This window comes from Phalacrocorax aristotelis, chromosome 2 (assembly GCF_949628215.1).
Source record: "Phalacrocorax aristotelis chromosome 2, bGulAri2.1, whole genome shotgun sequence".
NCBI lineage: Eukaryota > Metazoa > Chordata > Aves > Suliformes > Phalacrocoracidae > Phalacrocorax > Phalacrocorax aristotelis.
Genome location: NC_134277.1, coordinates 167,731,282 through 167,747,355, shown reverse-complemented (window position 1 = coordinate 167,747,355; position 16,074 = coordinate 167,731,282). Strand labels below are relative to the sequence as shown.

Here is a 16,074-nt window from a genome sequence, read left to right as displayed (position 1 = left end):
GAGAAGCGCTGGCGTAGGGGAGGTGCGGCTTTGGGCACGCCTTCCCTGGTGGGTCGCGCTCTCTGATTGGTGCGGGACCGGGCGTTAGCGCGCATGCCCGGAAGCGCGGCGGGAGCGGACACAGCGGAGAGTGGGGGGCTACGGGCGCGCGGTGAGTGGGCGGAGCCGGCAGGGGCCGCCCTGGTCGGGGGGCTTGGGGTAAAGGGGGGGCTTTTGGGGGGTCTGGGTGGAGTTTGGGTTTGGGGGGCTGTGGGGGTGTCCCTGTGATGGGGAGGGCTTGGGCTTGGGGGACTTTGAGGGGGGTTTGGGTTTGGGGGGGGCTTTAGGAGGGACTGTGGGGGATGGGGCTTGGGGGGCGCTGTGGGGGGGCTTAGGTTTGGGAGGGCTTTGGCGATGTCCCTGTGATGGGGGGGCTTGGGTTTGGGGGGCTGGGTTTGGGGGGGACCGTGGGGGAGCTTGGTTTTGTGGGGCTTGTGTTGGGGGTCTTGGGGAGGCTTTGGAGGAGCTGTGATGGGGGGCTTGGGTTTGGGGGGGCCTTTTGGTCTGGGGAGCTGTGGGGGGGCTTTGGGGGTGGGTGGGTTTTGGGGGTCTATTGGGGGGGATCTAGAGGGGCTATGGGGGGCTCCTGCGATGGGGGTGCTGCATTAGGGAGCCTGTGCTGTGGGGCCAACCACAGGTGCCCCAGCGCTCTGCCCCACCCTCACCTCCCGCCTGTCCGTGTGTCCGTCTGTCCCCCCGCAGCCCTTCGGCGCCGGGCGCCATGCACTCCCTCGTCTTCCTCTGCGCCCGCCGGCTGGTGAGCCACCGCCCCGCCGCCCGCCGCGCCATGGCCCTCCTCCCCGCCGAGCTCTACCCCGTCCTCTTCCAAGCCGCCTTCCTGGACGGACGGACACTGGCGTTGCGGGATCTGGTGGGGACGTGGCCCTTCCCCGTCCTCAGCCTCCAGCGGTTGTTGGGTCACCGGAACCGTCACCGCGATCGTCACCCGCTCCTCGGGGAGAAACCCAGCAAGGTGTGTGTCCAGGCTGTCATCCTGGCCGTCGTGGCACATCTCTGCCGGGCGCTGGAGGAGCCCTGCCGCGGCACCAGGTGGGTGCCGGGATGCCAAACCCCCCTGGGACGGGCGGGAGCCGAATCAGAGGGTCATAGAATAGAATTATTAAGGTTGGAAAAGACCTCTAAGATCATCAAGTCATCAAGAGAGCGAGAAGGTCTCCTCTCAGCCTCTTCTTCTCCAGGCTAAACCCCCCCAGCTCCCTCAGCCGCCCCCCAGCACACTTGTGCTCCAGACCCTGCCCCAGCCCCACTGCCCTTCTCTGGACACGCTCCAGCCCCTCAAGGGCCTTCTTGTCCCAAGGGGCCCAAACCTGAGCCCAGCATTCGAGGTGGGGCCTCCCCAGGGCCGAGCACAGGGGCCCCATCCCTGCCCGGCTCCTGCTGGCCACACCAGTGCTGACACAAGCCCGGGGGCTGGTGGCCTCCTTGGCCACCTGGGCACTGCTGGCTCATGCCCAGCCGGCTGTCAGCCAGCACCCCCAGGGCCTTCTCCGCCGGGCACTTCCCAGCCCCTCTGCCCCAGGCCTGGGGCGCTGCCTGGGGTTGGTGCGACCCAAGGGCAGGACCCGGCACTTGGCTTTGTTAAACCTCACGCAACTGGCCTCAGCCCATTGATCCAGCCTGTCCAGAATCCTCTGCAGAGCCTTCCCACCCTCAAACAGATCAACACTCCCGCCCAACTTGGTGTCGTCTGCAAACTCACTGAGGGCGTACGCAATCCTCTCAACCAAATCACTGATAAAGATATTAAACAAGCCTGGCCCCAACACTGAGCCCTGGGGAACCCTGCTCGTGACTGGACGCCAACTGGATTCAGTTCCATTCACCACAACTCTCTGGGCTCGGCCATCCAGACACTTTTTTACCCAGTGAAGAGACCACCTGTCTAAGCCATGAGCCTCCAGCTGCTCTAGGAGGATGCTGTGGGAGACAGGGTCAAAGGCTTTGCTGAAGCCCAGGCAGACACATCCACAGCCCTTCCCTCACCCTCCTCAGGCAGACGGAGGCGACGACGCTCCCCCTGTGGCTGCGAGTTCCAGCCACGGCAGAGGAGGAAGCCATGCCAGGCTCGTTTGGTGCGCCGGCGACACGGGAGGAAAACGTGACCGTGGCCCTCGCCCCGTTGTTTCGGTTCCCCAATTTCCCTGCTCATTTATTCACCAAATTCTCATTTTTTCACCCAGCGAGAGACGCTGCCGCCTGCGGGTGCTGGACTTGACGGGTCTCCAGGACGATGACACCGACCGTGGCCCGGAGGGGATGAGCCTGTGGTCCGGCACGGTGGCATTGGCCAAAGCCTGCATCGAGGTTTCCAAACACCAAAGCGAGTGCCTGAAACGCTGCTCAAAGCGGCGTAAAGGTCCCTCGGGCGCTTCGGCGCCGCCGCAACCCCTCGGTGTCGAGGTCCGCGCCGATCTCTTTGTCAACGGCACGTCCTTCGGCGTCCTGCGGGACGCCCTGCGCGCCGGCGCCGCCGGCCCCCTGCGCCTCAAATGCCGGGATTTCCACGCCGAGGAGCTCTCCGTCGCCGGCACCGTCAGTTTGCTGGAGTCGCTGGAACCCGCCGGCGTGCGGCGGGTGGATCTGCGCTTCAACAACCTGGGCTTGGCCGGTCTCTGCGCCGTTTTGCCGCATCTCGCCAGATTCACCGATCTCCTCAGCCTCAAGCTGCCCTACAGTAACGTCGACGTGCGGCGGCTCGTGCCGGGGACGGATGCCGGCCTCCGGTGCCTTGCCGCGCAGCTGGGGAAGCTGCCCTGCCTCAAGGAGCTCAACTTGGATTCCTCCAGGCTTTCGGGGAAGCTGAGGCAACTTCTCGGGTAAGTTCCCCGGTGGAGCCGGTCCCCAACCGGATCTTTTCATGCCCAGCGGTGGAATTTACGGGTCCCAGCTTGTGCCGGGGCAGGGTTTGGGATCTGGGCGGGTTCACCGCGGTTCCTTTGGGAATAGGGGAGCCATCCCTAGCCTTAAAGCTTTACCAGGAGGTTTAGTCCGGCACCGGCTCCCTCCCGGCTCACGCCCCGCGCGGTGACGGCTTTGGGGGGCTCACGGTTCGCTCTCCCCACCCCGGCAGCGACCTGCAGGCTCCCCTGGAAAGCCTGGAGCTGGCCTTCTGCTCCCTCCTTCCTGGCGACTTCGCCTTCCTTTCCCAAAGCTTCCACGTTTCGGCGCTGAGGAAATTGGACCTGAGCGGCCACGATTTCTCTGAAAACCTTCTCCAACCCCTCCGGCTTCTCCTGGAGGAGACCTCGGCCTCGCTCCTCCACCTGGACCTCATGGAATGCCGGCTGACAGATGCCCGGCTGGAGGCTCTGCTGCCGGCGCTCTGCCGTTGCTGCCGCCTCCGTTGCCTGGGACTTTTCGGCAATCCCCTTTCCACGCCGGGACTCAAGGTCTTGTTACGGAAAACTGTGGTTCTCCCGGATTTACGCCTCGTCGTTTACCCTTACCCCGTGGATTGCTACAGCCAGGAGCCGCCCTGGCCGCCCTCCACCTCCGCCCGGCTCTTCGAGGACGCCATAGACGAGGAACGTTTCGCCGCCGTCAGCGCCGAGCTGTGCCGGATGCTGGCGAGCTCTGGCAGAGCCGATGCCGTCTGGACCGCCAGCCTCTCCCAGCACGGCGCCCTCGACTACTTCGCCTTGTAGCTCGGGCGAAGCTCGGCACTCTCGCCTCGCCGCCGTCCCCCAACCCCTCTTTCCTCCCAAAATTTGGTGTTTCCTCCTCATCCCGGCGCGTCTCCCTGTTGGTGTCGCCGTGCCACCGGCACCAGCTGCAACTGGGAGAACGCGGTGCCACCGATAACACCCGGCAGCGCCTTGTGTCACCGGGACAGCGCACCGGCTACGGTCGCCTCGGCCTCCAGGCCGTGCCGCTTAATTAACACCGGGAGACCCATTAATAAATCGCTGCCGTTTGGCAGGTGCCGAGGGAGGGGCGTCCCGGCAGGAACCGTAACCGCGGTGCCGTTTACCGGCAGACCCCGTGCTCCGCCCCCAAATCCCGGCACCTCGGCGTGACCAAACAGCACAACGCGGCCGCGCCGTTTATGATCTTTTAATACATTTTTTTTTTTTTTCCCCGTGGACTAACGAGGGGGTCCCGGCCGCTCCGTGGTGAGCTGCCATCGGGCTCCCCCACCCGTTTTCCCCGTTGCGCGGGGGTGGCGGGGTGTCGCCGGCTCATCGCCGTCACGCCGTGACGACGCAGCCCGTTCCGCCGGCGCGAAGCAGCGGCAATAATTCCTCGGTGAGCCGGTAACGCCGCCCTTCCCAGATAAAATGTGTCGGGGGTTGCGCCGGACCCCGACTGTACTCGAAACAGGGGCTCCACTCGAACGCCAAAGCCGAACGTACCAACCCCACGCCGCCCGCTTTCGCCGGTGCCGGGTGATAAAGCCGCCCGTTTTCCGGTAAAACCACCAAAAGCTCCGGCTGGAAGGGCACGGCCAGGCGCTCGCCGCCGCCGCAGTAGGAGAGGAGCCGGTGGTTTTCGCCGGAACCCGGCAGGAGCTGGGTGAAAACGATGGGCCGATCGTCGCAACGGAGGAAATTCCGTTCCCGACCGCAAGGCGAAAGGAAAGGGAATTCGGCTTCGTAACGCCCGCTCCGGTTCGGTTCCAGCTGCTTGAAGAAGAAAGCGAGGAACCCGACGTCTGCCGGGACGGATGGACGGACGGACGATCAGCTCGCTGCTCCCCCCGGTAATTAACCCGCCGGGGGGGTAATTAGCAGCGGGGAGGGGGGCTGTTCGTTAGCGGGATCTCATTTTTAGGGGGCTGGCGGAGGGAGGAGCAGCCGCCTGGGGAGGAATTCCACGCCAGGAAGCGCAAATGGGGGCTATTTATAGCGGGGGGTGCTTAATTAATAAGGTAATTAATATGCAAATGGCGCCTGGCGGCTGCTGTGTCACCTACAGAGGCGCCGGAGCTGAGGGGTGTCCGCTGGCCCCGACCCCGCGGCCGAGGGCTCAGCCCCCTGTAAGGATCGGGTCCCAGTTAATGATTTGATCCCGATTAAGCGTGATGGGAAGAGCCGGGGGCTCCAGGTACCTTTGAAGCAGGTGATGAAGTTCTTGACTTTGGTGTCATCCAGGAAAAGCTGTGGAAAAGTGGGGGTGGGGGGGGAAAAGCGCCTCAAAATCCCGAAGCCCCCGGCAGGATCCAGGGTCTGTCCGGGATCCCTTTGGGATCCACCCAGGGTCCATCCAGGAGCCATCCTGGGTCTGTCCGGGATCTGTCTAGGATCTGTCTTGGATCCACATGGGTTTTATTTGGGATCTGTCAGAGATCCGCCTGGGATCTGTTTGGGATCTCTCTGGGATCTGTCCAGGGTCCACCTGGGGTATGTTTGGGATCTCTCTGGGATCTGTCCGGGGTCCGTCAGGATCTGTCCTGAGTCCATCTGTGGGTTTTTTTGAGGGATCTGCCTGGGGGATCTGTCTTGGTTTTGTTTGGGATCCCTCTGGGATCTGTCTGGGATCTTCCTGGGGTCCATGTGGGATCTGTTTGGGGTGTGTCTGGGGTCGTTTTGGTGGATCTACCCAGGATCTGTCTTGGGTCCATCTGGGATCTTTTGGGGGTCTCTCCTGGGTCTGCCAGAGATCCATCCAGGATCCACCTGAGGTCTCCCCAGGATCTGTTTGGCGTCTGTCTGGGGTCTGTCCTGGGTCCATCTGGGCTACTTTTGGGGTCTGCCCTGGATCTGTCTGGGATCCGTCCAGGATCCACCCAAGGTCTGTCCTGTGTTTGTCCGGGATCTGTCCAGGATCTGCCTGGGATCCATCCAGGATCCACCGGGGATCCGTTTGGACTCTGTCAGGATCTGCCCCGAGTCCATTTAGGCCCTTTTTTTTGGATCCATCTGGGATCTCCCCCGGGATCTGCTGCTCCCACTCCACCCCCGGTGCCAGGGATTCCCCATCCCTGCCCGACCAAGGGCGGGGGGGGGGATCCCCGGGATCCCCCCGGCTCCCCTGGATCCCCCGGCCCCCCCGTACCTGCCCCTGGTGGTCGATGTAGTAGAAGTACTCGCGGGTGCGGGGCTCCGGGCGCTGCCCCTGCCGGTAGCCGGGCCCGGGCCCCGCCGCCCCGCCCGCCCCGGCCCGCAGCCCCGCCCGCAGCGCCGGCAGCAGCCGCATCCCGGCCCCGACAGCGGCACCCCCGGCCCCGGCCCCGGCCCCGGCCCCGACAGCGGCACCCCCGGCCCCGGCCCCGGCACCTGCCCGGACGCGGCGGCGGACGCGGACACCGGAAGCGGCCCGGGCCGGTCCGTCGGTTGCACCGCTCCGGGCGGAACCGGCCCCGGGGAGCGCGGGGGGGGCGGGACCCGCCCCTATAGACGGACCCCCCCGAGCCCCTACGGACACCGCTGCACACCCTACAGACACCCCCAGTCCCTATAGACACCCGTGCACACCCTACAGACACCCCGAACCCCTACAGACACCCTGAGCCCCTACAGACACCCCTGAACACCCTACAGACACCCCAAGCCCCTATAAACACCCCTGCACACCCTACAACACCCTGAACCCCTACAGACACCCCGGAACACCCTACAGGCACCCCGAACCCCTACAGACAGACCGCCCCCGAGCCCCTACAGACACCCCTGCACACCCTACAGACACCCCCAGCCCCTATAGACACCCCGAACCCCTACAGACAGACCCCCCCAAGCCCCTACAGACACCCCCGCACACCCTACAGACACCCCCAGCCCCTATAGACACCCCGAACCCCTACAGACAGACCCCCCCCAAGCCCCTACAGACACCCCTGCACACCCTACAGACACCCCCAGCCCCTATAGACACCCCGAACCCCTACAGACAGACCCCCCCAAGCCCCTACAGACACCCCTGCACACCCTACAGACACCCCGAGCCCCTATAGACACCCCGAACCCCTACAGACAGACACCCCCCCTCCGAGCCCCTACAGACACCCTGAGCCCCTACGGACACCCCTGCACACCCTACAGACACCCCCAGCCCCTATAGACACCCCGAACCCCTACAGACAGACCCCCCCAAGCCCCTACAGACACCCCTGCACACCCTACAGACACCCCGAGCCCCTATAGACACCCCGAACCCCTACAGACAGACACCCCCCCTCCGAGCCCCTACAGACACCCTGAGCCCCTACGGACACCCCTGCACACCCTACAGACACCCCAAGCCCCTACAGACAGACACTCTGAGCCCTTGTAGCCACTCCTGGACCCCCTATAGGCATCCCGAGCCCCTACAGACACCCCGAGGCCCTATAGACGGACACCCACTTGCCCCTATAGACACCTGCCCCAGTGATACTCACAGCCCCTATAGGCACCCACCCAGCCCTACAGACACCTATACAACCGTATAGACACCCATATTCCCTACAGACACCCATTCAGTCCTATAGGCACCCATACTGTCTATACACACCCACCTGCTCCTAGAGACACCCTCCTGCGCTGTAGATACCTGTCCTCCCTATATGCACCTGCCCACACCTATAGACACCCATGCACCCCTATACACCCCCCCACACCTCTGCACTCCTGTATACAACCCTCTCCCCTATAGACACCCATACCCCCTACAGACCCTCCCATAAATACCCATGCCCCCTGCAGACACCCATCTGCCCCATATGCACCTGCACACCCCTATGGACACTCACTGGTCTCTGTGGACACCCATAACCCCCCATGTGCCCCTATACACACCCCTTACACCACTATACACACCCACACACCCCTATAGACACACCCACATGCCTATATAGACCCATGTGCCCCATCCACCCCCATACTTACCTATGTGCCCCATAGACATCCATAAACCCCTATATAGACCCACCTGCCCCTACAGACACCCATGCACTGCCTATGTGTCCCCTATACACCCCTATATACACCTACATACACCCATTCACCCCTGTGCTCCCCTATAGAAACCCTCTATACTCCCCGAGCTCCCCTGTGCACCTTTACATCCCCCTATATACATCCCTGTGTAGCTTTAGGTACCCCTGGGGACCTTTATATACCCTATATACACGCCAGCCACAGCCTACGCACCCCTATATACCACCGTGCTTCCCCATCTCTTCCTAAACACACCCTCTTTGCCCCTATACACCTCCCAGCACCCCCTATACACCCCCATATGCCCTGTGTGCATCCCCCCTGGGCGGTATGCATAGACCCTATACTGCCTGGTACACCCTATACTGCTTGCAGGGGGAGCCCTATACGCACTCTACACAGCCTGTATAGCGGGGGACATGACCATATACACCCTATAGAGGCCATATGGCACAGGTGGGGTGCCCCTATACAGCCTGTATGGTGGGAGACACGACCATATACACCCTACAGAGGCCCTATGGCACGGGTGGGGTGTCCCTATACAGCCTGCGCGGTGGGACATGACCATATACACCCTATAGGGGCCGTATGGTATGGGCGGGGCTTGTACAGTCCCTATACAGCTTGCATGGCCCCTATACGGCCCTGCAGCCCCCATGGGGTGCAGCCAGGCCCTTGCGGCTGCCCCTATGGCCCCTATAAGGCCTTACAGGGCCCCGGTGCCCTTGATCCGCTCCAGAGTGAACGAGCAGCAAGGAAACGCCATCCATACGTAGCTTTATTCACACGCCGGGGCGGCGCCTCTATACGTCCCCGCGCCCCCAGTTACAGAGTTCGGCAGCTGGCGGGACAACCCCTCCCCCACCCCCCTCTCACCCCACCCCCCGCCCCGGGGGGGGGGCCCGATCCTGCCCCCCCTCCCCCACACGCTGCGGGGGAGGGGCCCGCAGCGGCTGGGGCGGGTTTGTCCCTTGTAGTTATTTAAATTTTGTTTTTTTTAATAATTTTTCATATTTTTAATAATAAATAAAACCTTGAGTCTAAAAAAAAAAAAGGGGGAAAAGAGGAGAAAAAATAAAGAAAAAAATTAAAATCTGGAGGGGGGGGGGAATAATTAATTAAACAGAAGTTGAGGAAATGGGGGTCCCCCCGGAGCCCCCTCCCCCGGGTCCCCCCCGTGCCTGGCAGTGAGCAGAGCTGGGAGGTAGCGCTGGGTGCCCCCCCTCCCGGGACCCCCCCGCCAAGGACCCCCCACCCAGGGGACCCTCATTTTGGGGACACCCCCCCCCCCCCGAGAAAACAGCATCTGCCTTGAAAATTAGGGGGTTTAAATGAAGAACTCTCTAGATCTATAGCCTCTGCTGGGTGCGCCCCCCCACCCAGTGGGTGCCCCTCCCCTGACGGTGGGTGCCCCTTGGGTGCCCCCCCAGAAGGCACTTGGGGGTGGCCGTGGGGGGGGGGGGGGCACCTCCTGCTGCCAGGGGGACCCTTCAGCTCCAGCGGTGGGGATGGGGCGGAGGGGGGTGCTGGGGTGGGTCTGGGAGGAGAGGGTGGGGGTCAGGGTGGGCCCCGCAGGACCTGGAGGAGATGGTGGGTGCCAAGGTGGGCCCAGGAGGACCTGGAGGAGATGGTGGGTGCCAAGGTGGGCCCAGGAGGACCTGGAGGAGATGGTGGGTGCCAAGGTGGGCCCAGCAGGACCTGGAGGAGATGGTGGGTGCCAAAATGGGCCCCGCAGGACCTGGAGGAGATGGTGGGTGCCAAGGTGGGCCCAGGAGGACCTGGAGGAGATGGTGGGTGCCAAGGTGGGCCCCGCAGGACCTGGAGGAGATGGTGGGTGCCAAGGTGGGCCCAGCAGGACCTGGAGGAGATGGTGGGTGCCAAGGTGGGCCCCGCAGGACCTGGAGGAGATGGTGGGTGCCAAAATGGGCCCTGCAGGACCTGGAGGAGACGGTGGGTGCCAAGGTGGGCCCCACAGGACCTGGAGGAGATGGTGGGTGCCAAAATGGGCCCAGCAGGACCTGGAGGAGATGTTGGGTGCCAAGGTGGGCCCCGCAGGACCTGGAGGAGATGGTGGGTGCCAAAATGGGCCCTGCAGGACCTGGAGGAGACGGTGGGTGCCAAAATGGGCCCCGCAGGACCTGGAGGAGATGTTGGGTGCCAAGGTGGGCCCAGCAGGACCTGGAGGAGATGGTGGGTGCCAAAATGGGCCCCGCAGGACCTGGAGGAGACGGTGGGTGCCAAGGTGGGCCCCGCAGGACCTGGAGGAGATGCGTGCCAAGATGGCTCCAGCAGAAGGAGGAGATGATGGGTGTCAGGATGGGTTGGCCAGGAGCAGGAAGAACTGAGGGGCACCAAGATGGGTCCAGTAGGGTCAAGCAGAGATGATGGGCACCAAGATGAGTTGGGCACGACTAGGAGGAGATGGTGGGTGCCAAGATGTGTCCAGCAGGGCCAAGCAGAGATGATGCGTGTCAAGATGGTTTGAGCAGGACCAGGAGGAGATGATGGGCTCCAAGGTGGGTCCAGGAGGACCAGTAGGACATGCCAGATGACAAGATGTGTCCAGCAGGGCAAAGCAGAGGTGATGGGAACCAAGATAGGTCCAGCAGGAGTGGAAGGAGATGATGGATGCCAAGATGGGTCCAGGAGAAGATGTTGGGGACCAAGATGGGTCCAGCAGGAGCAGGAGATGATGGGTACCAAGATGTTTTGGATGGAACCATGCAGAGGTGATGGGCACCAAGGTGGTTCCAGGAGAACCAGGAGGACATGATGAGTGCCAAGGTGGTTCCAGCAGCACCAGAAGAACATGACAGATGCCATGATGGGTCCAGGAAAACCAAGCAGAGATGAGGGGCACCAAGATGAGTCCAGCAGGAGGAGGAGGTGATGATGGGCACCAAGATGGGTCCAGCAGGAGGAGGAGGTGATGGTGGGCACCAAGATGGGTCCAGCAGGAGGAGGAGGTGATGGTGGGCACCAAGATGGGTCCAGCAGGAGGAGGAGGAGATGGTGGGCACCAAGATGGGTCCAGCAGGAGGAGGAGGTGATGGTGGGCACCAAGATGGGTCCAGAAGGAGCAAGAGGTTATGGTGGGCACTAAGATGGGTCCAGCAGGAGGAGGAGGTGATGGTGGGCATCAAGATGGGTCCAGCAGGAGGAGGAGGTGATGGTGGGCACCAAGATGGGTCCAGAAGGAGCAAGAGGTTATGGTGGGCACCAAGATGGGCCCAGAAGGACCAAGCAGAGATTGCGGGTGCCAAGAGATGGGCAGGGCCAGGCAGAGGTGCCAGGATGGGTCTTTCAAAGCCAGGAGCAGATGGTGGGCCCTGTGATGGGTCCAGCAGGGCCAAGCAGACATAGTGGGTGCCAAGACAGGTCCTTCGGGTCCCGGTGGTGCCGACGTGCGGTGAGATGGGTCTGGTGCGCTGCCCAGGATGGGCGCCGTGCCGTGCGCGGGCAGCGACCTGCCTGCCCACCTCCTCCAGCACCCCAGGATGGTCAACCGGCCGCAACGAGCCACCCGGGGCACAGCAGCTCCCAAAGGGACCCCCAGCACCCACCCGTGGGTGCACCCAGCTCTGCCGCGAGACGCGTCCCGGTTGCGCCTGTGGCCTCCTTCCCTGCGGGCCGGGACTCTCCTGGCACCGGGACACTTGTCGCTCTGGTTCCCGATGTGCCACATTCTCCTGGTGCTCGATGCCTGCTCAGCTCAGCACCGGCCCTGGAGGCGCTCCCTGCCCCATGGCTGCCCCACAGCTCTGCTCTCTGCCCAACCCCAATGGAGATGTGAGGGGGGACCTGTTTGACTCCCTGCCCAGCCTCCCCTGTCCCCCACGCTGTTGTCACCCGCTGCCTGCTGTCACCCACGGCCACGCCGCCCGTCCCCGGGGAGCAGGGATGCTCCTCGCCGGCTCTGTGGGTGCTGCCGTCCCTGGGGACCCCCCCCAAGAGCGGCCGATCCCACTGGCCGGCGAAGAGGTGGGCAGTGAGATGGCCGGAGGGTCGGGGTGGGGCGTGGGGAACGGTGCCGTGCCCCGTGGTAGGACGGGCGGAGGGGGAATGGAGACGGGCAGGGTGTTGCGGCGCGGAGAGGGGGGGGACGTGAGCCACCCAGCACCCTCCTTCTGCGGGGTCCGGCTTGTGCTCCTCGGCCGAGTGGGGTCGGAGGGGAGGGGGCTCACGGCGGGGGGACTCGGTGGCGGCTGCTATAGGACGCCCTCCATGAAGCTGGTGTCGAGGTGCTGGATGAGCACCCGGATGAAGGACATCTCCTTGCGGGTGTTCTCGAAGATGATCCGCGGGTCGTCCGACTGGCAGCGCAGGCAGTTGGGGGCCATCACCATGGCCAGGTTATTGACGTCCATCTTGGTGACGGCCACGTTGGCCGGCTGCACGAACACCTGGCGTGGGAAGAGGAAGATGACGGTGACGGGGGTGGCGGGACATGGGCGGAGGGACCGCGTGGACCTCCTGGTTCTTGGATGAGATGGGGGGGTCACCACGCGGGTGACCCCCACGGCAACTTGGGGAACCCAGAGCCACCTCAAGAGAGACAACCAGGTAGCCCCGGGGCGGGGTGGGGGGGCGCAGAGGGGTCCCGGCCGTACCTGTAGGAAGCGGATGAGGTAGCACAGCACCATTTTGTTGATCCTGGGCAGAGAGTGGACGACGGCGATGGCCGCCTCGGGGTTCTCGTAGTGGGTGATGCACTGCTCGTAAAACTCGTGGGGGATCAGCGGCTCCTCCAGCTCCCGGTACCAGAGCTTCAGCAGGGAGGCTGGGGTTGGGGGTGGGAGTGGAGAAGATGGAGAGATGTGAGACCTGGTGGGTGGGGGGGCCTGATTCTGCACCCCACATAATGCCCTGGGGTCCTACCAGGAACGTGGGGGTCCTCCAAGCCAGTAGGGATCTTCCACTGGTCCACCTGCAGCTTGAGCGCGTTGACCTCGTCGATGTCACCGGGGACTCTGCAGGGGGAAGAGCCGTTGGTCCTCAAACAAAAGATGGGGACCCACCAGCCTAACACCCCCTTCAGGCTTTGGGGGGCCCCCTGGGTGGATGTGGGGCTCAAGGAGAGCCAAGACAGGACATCAGCTGTGGGTGGAGCCATTTTGGGGCCTGGTTGCTGCCCCGTAGGGATGTAGCAACCTGTGTGGAGACCCCGGCTGCAGGGAGACCCCGCCGTGACTCTGGTGGGCACCAAAGAAGGGGCACGGCCCTGCTGTGGAGCAATCCCAACGGCCTTGGAGCAAGGAGAAGTTGGGGGGCTGCTCTCTGCCCCATGGGAGGAGAAAGGCACCCATGGGGACACAGGGAAGGGGACAGCTGTCCTGTAACGAGGTGACTCATCGTGGTTTCCTCCATGAGAAGGTCAAGGCTACCACCATCCTGGGGGTCTCCCTGCATCGGTCGGGGGTTTTACCTGAAGATGCCCTCGGTTTGGTCCCCGTTGAGCGCCAGGACCTCCTCGGAGAGGCGGGTCTGCACCCAGGGCAGCTGCCGGTCGGGGTACCGCTCCTTCTGCATGTTGATGATGTCCTGCAGGGAGCTGCCGAACATGGAAGGGTTGAAGACGGCGTTCTTGGCGTGGCGGATCTCCTCGATGTTTGGCTTCTTCAGGCCCTGCGAGAGACAAGAGAGGCCACCGGCGCGATCAGGCGCTGCGGTCGGTGTCCCTGCAGCCGCGTCCCGCTCAACGCCAGCACCCCACGGCCGAGCGCCAGGGCTGGTTGCGATACGTCCAGAGCCCATCGCGTTGGAGCCGTGGATCAACTCCAGCCAGCTCGGCCAAGGTTTCCAGCGGCACCACGTGCCAGGAGTGCGGCCGGCGGGCAGGTGCCTCCACCCACCATCTTGATGTGAAAGCAAATCCAGCCCCGGGGACTCTCCCCATGGTGCTCGGTGGGACCCCACACGCTCTGCCGCGGGGTCACGGCCACGCCGGAGCATCTACACCGATGAGCCGTGTCGGGATGAGGATGAGCCACGGCTCTGGGATGCTTCCGGAATGCAGAGCACCGGCACCGTGGTTGGTTTATCCCTGCCTGCTTGAAGCGGGTGCACCGGCACCGGGGCCGGCGCCGGATCCTGTGCGGTGTGGGGCGAGGGGGAACCTCCGGGCTCCCTCTCCGGCGGGGCTGGCGGTTCGGTCCCAGAGGGACGCTGCTGACCATCCCGTAGGAGACGTGCGCATGGTGGGATGGACGGGGCGGGCGTGGGTGTGGTGGGATGCAGGAGAGGAGACGGATGGTGCGGACGCGTCCGTGGGGGGATGAAGGGATGGATGCGGCCAACGTGGGCGTGGCGGGATGAAGGGATGGATGCGGCCAACGTGGGTGTGGGGGGATGAAGGGATGGATGCGGCCAACGTGGGCGTGGCGGGATGAAGGGATGGATGCGGCCAACGTGGGCGTGGCGGGATGAAGGGATGGATGCGGCCAACGTGGGCGTGGCGGGATGAAGGGATGGATGCGGCCAACGTGGGCGTGGCGGGATGAAGGGATGGATGCGGCCAACGTGGGCATGGGGGGATGAAGGGATGGATGCGGCCAACGTGGGCGTGGGGGGATGAAGGGATGGATGCGGCCAACGTGGGCGTGGGGGGATGAAGGGATGGATGCGGCCAACGTGGGTGTGGCGGGATGAAGGGATGGATGCGGCCAACGTGGGCGTGGGGGGATGAAGGGATGGATGCGGCCAACGTGGGCGTGGCGGGATGAAGGGATGGATGCGGCCAACGTGGGCGTGGGGGGATGAAGGGATGGATGCGGCCAACGTGGGCGTGGCGGGATGAAGGGATGGATGCGGCCAACGTGGGCGTGGCGGGATGAAGGGATGGATGCGGCCAACGTGGGCGTGGCGGGATGAAGGGATGGATGCGGCCATTGTGGGCGTGGCGGGATGAAGGGATGGATGCGGCCAACGTGGGTGTGGCGGGATGAAGGGATGGATGCGGCCAACGTGGGCGTGGCGGGATGAAGGGATGGATGCGGCCAACGTGGGCATGGGGGGATGAAGGGATGGATGCGGCCAACGTGGGCGTGGCGGGATGAAGGGATGGATGCGGCCAACGTGGGTGTGGGGGGATGAAGGGATGGATGCGGCCAACGTGGGCGTGGGGGGATGAAGGGATGGATGCGGCCAACGTGGGCGTGGGGGGATGAAGGGATGGATGCGGCCAACGTGGGCGTGGGGGGATGAAGGGATGGATGCGGCCAACGTGGGTGTGGCGGGATGAAGGGATGGATGCGGCCAACGTGGGCGTGGGGGGATGAAGGGATGGATGCGGCCAACGTGGGCGTGGCGGGATGAAGGGATGGATGCGGCCAACGTGGGCGTGGGGGGATGAAGGGATGGATGCGGCCAACGTGGGCGTGGGGGGATGAAGGGATGGATGCGGCCAACGTGGGCGTGGCGGGATGAAGGGATGGATGCGGCCAACGTGGGCGTGGGGGGATGAAGGGATGGATGCGGCCATTGTGGGCGTGGCGGGATGAAGGGATGGATGCGGCCATTGTGGGCGTGGCGGGATGAAGGGATGGATGCGGCCAACGTGGGCGTGGGGGGATGAAGGGATGGATGCGGCCATTGTGCAAGTGGTGGGATGGAGAAGAGTCAGATGCATCACACATGCATGGTGGGATGCAGAAGATGGATGCGATGGATGTGTGTGTGGTGGGATGTAGAAGAGGATCCAGCTGGATCTGGTCCAGCATCTCCCCTTTGGACAGAGCCAACGGCAGAAGGAGCCACCCCGTCCATGCCTCGAGCCACTGGTGGGGTCCAGGACCTCAGTTGCTCCTGTCTTTGCAGGATACAGCCATCAGTGAGCCCTTGGTGAGCCCGGTGAGCGACGCGTCCCCTCCAACCTTGGGACCTTGTCTTGGGAGACGTGGCCGGGAGGAGCCGAGCTGCCGTGGACTGAGGAGGGGTCCCGCTGACTCTTCTCTGTCCCCACGAAATGAGGAGGGGGAAACTGAGGCAGCCGTGATGGTGGTGAGGCCGTGAAGAGCACCCCAGGTTGTAAATGAATCCCTATCCTGGGTGTTTTATTAAATAAATCAGCCGCCGCCCTGATGGCAGTGATGGATCTGGGGGTGGGTCCGGCTTGGTGAGCTGCTGCGCTGATGGAGAGCTGGGACGAGCGGGTCTC

The 16,074-nt window shown here is 63.8% G+C and overlaps 3 protein-coding genes across 6 annotated transcripts in view; 1 reads left to right on the top strand and 2 right to left on the bottom strand.

Annotated features, from left to right (window-relative positions):
- The first annotated feature begins 74 nt into the window (after window positions 1-74).
- On the top strand, window positions 75-15,991 carry LRRC14 (leucine rich repeat containing 14). 2 transcript variants are annotated; one of them, XR_012659339.1, is made up of 5 exons: window positions 75-151; window positions 742-1,089; window positions 2,241-2,876; window positions 3,131-4,759; window positions 15,735-15,991. XR_012659339.1 is itself a non-coding variant. In XM_075085998.1 (4 exons), exons 2-4 carry the CDS (start codon window positions 761-763, stop codon window positions 3,702-3,704), a joined length of 1,539 nt encoding a protein of 512 aa, XP_074942099.1. In that variant the 5' UTR covers window positions 131-198; window positions 742-760; the 3' UTR covers window positions 3,705-3,963. The 2 variants fall into 2 exon arrangements, 1 of the variants encoding a protein (XP_074942099.1); XM_075085998.1 differs by lacking the exon at window positions 15,735-15,991 and having other exon boundaries at window positions 131-198; window positions 3,131-3,963.
- C2H8orf82 (chromosome 2 C8orf82 homolog) lies at window positions 4,099-6,195 on the bottom strand. The gene is made up of 3 exons (XM_075085999.1): window positions 6,055-6,195; window positions 5,108-5,156; window positions 4,099-4,711 (listed from the first exon to the last, which is right to left on the bottom strand). The coding sequence occupies exons 1-3, from the start codon at window positions 6,193-6,195 to the stop codon at window positions 4,248-4,250; spliced, it is 654 nt and encodes a 217-aa protein (XP_074942100.1). The 3' UTR covers window positions 4,099-4,247.
- Window positions 9,213-16,074, bottom strand: part of ARHGAP39 (Rho GTPase activating protein 39) — a 155,755-nt gene continuing 148,893 nt past the window's right edge. For 2 of the 3 annotated variants that reach the window (XM_075085990.1, XM_075085993.1), the window contains 4 exons: window positions 13,345-13,544; window positions 12,798-12,889; window positions 12,530-12,699; window positions 9,214-12,322 (listed from right to left, as the gene is read on the bottom strand). In XM_075085990.1, coding sequence (XP_074942091.1) covers window positions 12,128-12,322; window positions 12,530-12,699; window positions 12,798-12,889; window positions 13,345-13,544 — 657 coding nt within the window. In that variant the 3' untranslated portion in view covers window positions 9,214-12,127. Of the gene's footprint in view, window positions 12,323-12,529; window positions 12,700-12,797; window positions 12,890-13,344; window positions 13,545-16,074 lie in introns of all 3 variants that reach the window. The other variant, XM_075085992.1, reaches the window with a different exon arrangement.